This window comes from Mizuhopecten yessoensis, unplaced genomic scaffold, assembly GCF_002113885.1.
Source record: "Mizuhopecten yessoensis strain PY_sf001 unplaced genomic scaffold, ASM211388v2 scaffold10745, whole genome shotgun sequence".
In the NCBI taxonomy this organism is placed as follows: Eukaryota; Metazoa; Mollusca; class Bivalvia; order Pectinida; family Pectinidae; genus Mizuhopecten; species Mizuhopecten yessoensis.
The window spans coordinates 990,110-994,572 of NW_018408700.1; the positions used below are offsets into that span (position 1 = coordinate 990,110).

A 4,463-nucleotide genomic window follows, 5' to 3' on the forward strand; every position below is an offset into this window, starting at 1 on the left:
ACACCACTTACTAGTTATAATACGTGTATGTATTGGAACTTGCATGTACACCATGTCAGGTTAATTGTTATAGTCTGATCCGTGTTATTGTAATCATAATACACAATTTAATTTGTACAGTGCTCTGAACAGTAGCATATCACTTGCATTAATGTCTTGTGGTATAATTGAGGCTTCACCATACAATTATCTTGTCCAGTACATATACGTATACACAGTACATGAATATCATTATGGACTTAATTGGTGTACCCTATTAATTATGCGTGTACATGATTGACAAAAGTAGGTACCACAGGACATGTTTCAAGATTTTTGGTTCTCTTAATCCTTTTTCAGAAAACAAACATAAACCTGTCATGGCTCCCAAAAACAAAAAGAGAGTCTCATCAGTCACTGTACCTGCTATAGGGGACACAAATGTCAGTGGCCCAAAAAGACGAAGAGCCACTCCATCCAGTTCTAAGACCAGTGGGTCCCACTCCCAGTCTCAGGAAGTGCAAACATTTGACATAGACTATGACAAGTTGGCAGCAGCAATGTGGAGGCAAATGGCACCAAGTCAGCGAGCCGCTCTTGATCCTCTGGCCATGGACAAACACACTGTGGAGGAGGCTGTACCTACAAGGGAACCAGCAATGGCTACAGCGGTGCTTCCAACCGCAGTTGATCAACCCCCTACCTGCCAGACCAACCCCATAGGCCCCAATCATTTGCCATTGGTGGGTCAAAACAAGGACATGAACAGTGGTTCCCCAGTGATGTCATTGTTAGAGAATCTGTTCGGGAGCAAGGGTGAGTGTACGGATCCATCCACAAAAACAAACAGTTCCTACATTGATCTGTCAGCAGGAATCCCTTTAGGTGCTGGGGTATCTGATAGACTTAGAAATAAAATATGGGGAGAAGAGTTCATAGACATGAAAGTGTTGCTCCCAACATATACAGAGGAGCCAGTCTCTGTACATATTTCAGCTGGTTCCCTCAACATAAGTCAGGGACAAACCCAGAAGCAGCAACTGTCCATAGATCAATGGACAACATGCTTCAACACCTTTATTGCAATTTATATAATAAAATCCCCAGAAGAAGCAGCAAACCTATTGAAGCATGCTGCGACAATCCGCGACCTTGCAAGCAATCACGGTGATGTGGCATGGAGACATTATGACGAAACATTTCGTCGTCTCAGACAAGCTCATCGACCTCCCTGGCAAAAGCCAATAGATGAGCTATACACTAAAGCAGCTAACCAGCGGTCTTTTCGTGTCCAACAGCAGCAAACAGCAAAGCGGCCACAAAATGTGCAACGAGCACCTCGTCAAAAGGTCTGCTTTGCCTACAACAGAGGGATGCACAGCATCCCCATGTAAATACAAACACCTGTGTCAGATCTGTTTTGGCAACCACACCAAAGCAAAATGTTTCAAGGCCAAACATGGTACCACCGGTTACCCAGCAAACAAACAGACCAGTCACCAACCTTCCAACACCAGTTCATCATGAGGTTCTCAAATCAGAACTAGTTGGGTATGACAGTTCTTCAACTGCAACCCTTTTATCAGGCTTTCAACATGGTTTTTCCATTGGTTATGAAGGAGGGCGTGCTAATTTATATTCTAAAAATCACAAATCAGTCAGAGATAATATGATGGCAGTATCGGAAAAAATTCAAAAGGAAATGCAAATGAATAGAATTCCGGGACCATTTACAAAACCCCCTTTTAAGCCTTTTGTTTGCTCTCCCTTGGGCCTTAATCCAAAATCTGTCCCCGGGAAGTTCAGACTTATACATGATTTGTCATATCCAGAGGGAAATTCAATCAATGCAGGAATTTCCAAAGGAAAATCCAAAGTCACTTATGATACAATTGACACAGTTATTTCCCTCGTAAAAAGTTTCGGAACAGGTTGTTTATTGGCAAAGACAGACTTTGAAGATGCTTTCCGTATTATACCAATACATCCTAAAGATTACCCTCTGTTAGGTTTTACCTGGGAAGACAAAATTTATTACGATTGTTGTCTACCCATGGGAGCTAGCAGCTCCTGTAAGATATTTGAATTGTTTAGCTCTGCTTTACAATGGATTATGATGACAAAATACAAAGCAGTAGGTATGTCCCACATTCTGGATGATTTCCTATTTGTGGGCCCCCCAGACAATCCTAAATGCAAACAGGATCTTCAGTCATTCTTATCCTTGTGTGGTAGGTTAGGGGTCCCTATTAAAGCAGACAAAACAGAAGGACCTACCACTATTATCACAATTTATGGTCTGGAAGTAGATTACATCAAAATGGAATGTAGGCTGCCATTGGAGAAATTGGTGAAAATGAGGCAGGCTCTACAAAACATGAAAACCAGGAAAAAAGTGTTGCTAAAGGAGCTTCAGTCCTTAATAGGACTATTAAACTTTGCCTGTACTGTTGTCTGTCCAGGTCGTGCATTTCTGCGACGCCTGAACGACTTAACAACTAAAACAAATAATCCATCACATTTTATCAGGTTGAATATGGAAGCGCGTGCAGACATGAGGGCCTGGTCTACTTTTTTAGACGGCTTCAATGGAAAGTCTGTGTTCCTAAATGACATATGGCTGAATTCTGAACATCTCAAAATGTATACAGATGCATCAGGTAGTCTCGATAACGCAGGAGTTTTTGGAAGTCAGTGGTTTTCCAAGCCCTGGACAAGCTCCATGGCTACATTTCAGATTACAATCAAAGAATTGTTTCCCATTGTACTAGCATTAGAACTTTGGGGAGAGCAATTACAAAACAAAAGAGTCGTATTTATGTCTGATAATATGGCAGTGGTAGAAGTTATCAACAAACAGTCCTGCCGTGAACCAACCCTTATGAAGCTTGTACGTCGCTTAGTGGTCACTGCATTACGGTATAACATATATTTCAAATCGGCCCACGTGCCTGGAAAACAAAATGTTATAGTTGATAGCCTTTCTCGTTTTAAATTCCAGGAAGCACGCAGACGAGCACCATGGCTCAACAATCATCCAACGGTAGTACCCATCAACCTACAAATGCTCTAAGCGCACAGGCATTGCGACTACTTTCTGCAGCTACAGCAGACAGGACTAAAGTTTCTTATCTTCGTAGTTGGCAATTGCTTGAACAGTTCTTACAGCCTAGCAGCATCAAATTACCCTTATCTGTTGACGTGGTTGGCAACTTTGTTGCTCATTTATTCAGCAACAAATACAGTCCTGCCACCATTGCCACCCATGTTTCAGCAATTAGTTATGACCATAAGATACTAGGTCTAGAAGACATGACTCATTCCTTTCTCATAAGGAAAATGCTAAAAGGGTGTCAAAAAATGAAAGGAGTCAGTGACTCCAGACTTCCTATTACCAAAGACATTTTGTATAGAATTGTGAATGCATTGAATTTCGTTGTGAGCGACCCACGAATCAGACTCCTGTTACGCACACTTTTCCTGCTGGCATTCAATGCATTTATGCGCCTAGGAGAACTGGTGTGTAAATCCTACTCGGATGCAGATAAAGTCCTCCAACGTTCAGATGTCTCTATAGCAGAATCAGATGAGCAGGGTCCAGCAGTTGATATGGTTCTGCGTCACTTTAAGCATAACACAGATCACCAACCTATTTCACTTCATCTTGTGGCAAAGGATGGGGCTCTGTTGTACTGTCCAGTCAGAGCTGTGAAGCAATACCTTAGTGTATATTCACATACAGATGGCCCTTTCTTTCAAATGGCCAATGGGCTGCCTGTCACATATGTGTTTGTTACACAACGACTCACTGAGGTAATCTCTTTTGTGGGGCTTGACCCAACTTTATTTAAGGGTCACAGCTTTCGGATCGGAGCTGCAACAGAAGCAGCCAAAATGGGCTATTCGGAAAGTGTTATCCAACGAATGGGTCGTTGGAATTCCAATGCTGTTCAACGATACATCCGTATCAATGCATTTAACATGTAAATTGTCATAATTGCCCTAATGAGGTCTGGTTTTGGGAAATCATTACTCAGAGGGCTGACTCTTTGCCTGCTCTGATATGATATAGCCAATCATCACACAGAGGTCAGGATCTGCCTGCTCCGATGTTTTGATAATTATTATGCTGAGGCCAGAATTTGTCTGCTCTAATCATTGCAAGGAAAATTTGTGAAAACAATGTTCTATACACATGTAACTCTAAGGTCAGAATTTGTCTGCTTAGATACCTGGTAACCCAGATAAAATGTTGGAAAAAACATAACTCCAAGAGTTCAGAATTTGTCTGCTCTAACCACTGAACAATTAATTGTTGGAACATTTCACATTTAGCTCTAAGGTCAGAATGTGTCTGCTTAGATCACCGTAAGACTCAATGGGGAAAATAACATAACAGAGGTCAGAATTTGTCTGCTCCGAAATCTGCAAAAGTAATCATGGGAACAACCATATAGAGCTTTAAGGTCAGAATGTGTCTGCTT

The 4,463-nt window shown here is 41.7% G+C and overlaps 1 protein-coding gene across 1 annotated transcript; it reads left to right on the plus strand.

The window, feature by feature from the left end:
• Positions 1-3,000: 3,000 nt before the first annotated feature.
• Positions 3,001-3,966, plus strand: LOC110462097. The gene has a single exon (XM_021515929.1). It carries the CDS (start codon positions 3,001-3,003, stop codon positions 3,964-3,966), a length of 966 nt encoding a protein of 321 aa, XP_021371604.1.
• Positions 3,967-4,463: the final 497 nt, after the last annotated feature.

What these genes read in the sequence shown, in the direction of transcription:
- LOC110462097 (XM_021515929.1), top strand. Translation starts at nt 3,001, where the DNA reads ATGGCTCAACAATCATCCAACGGTAGTACCCATCAACCTACAAATGCT.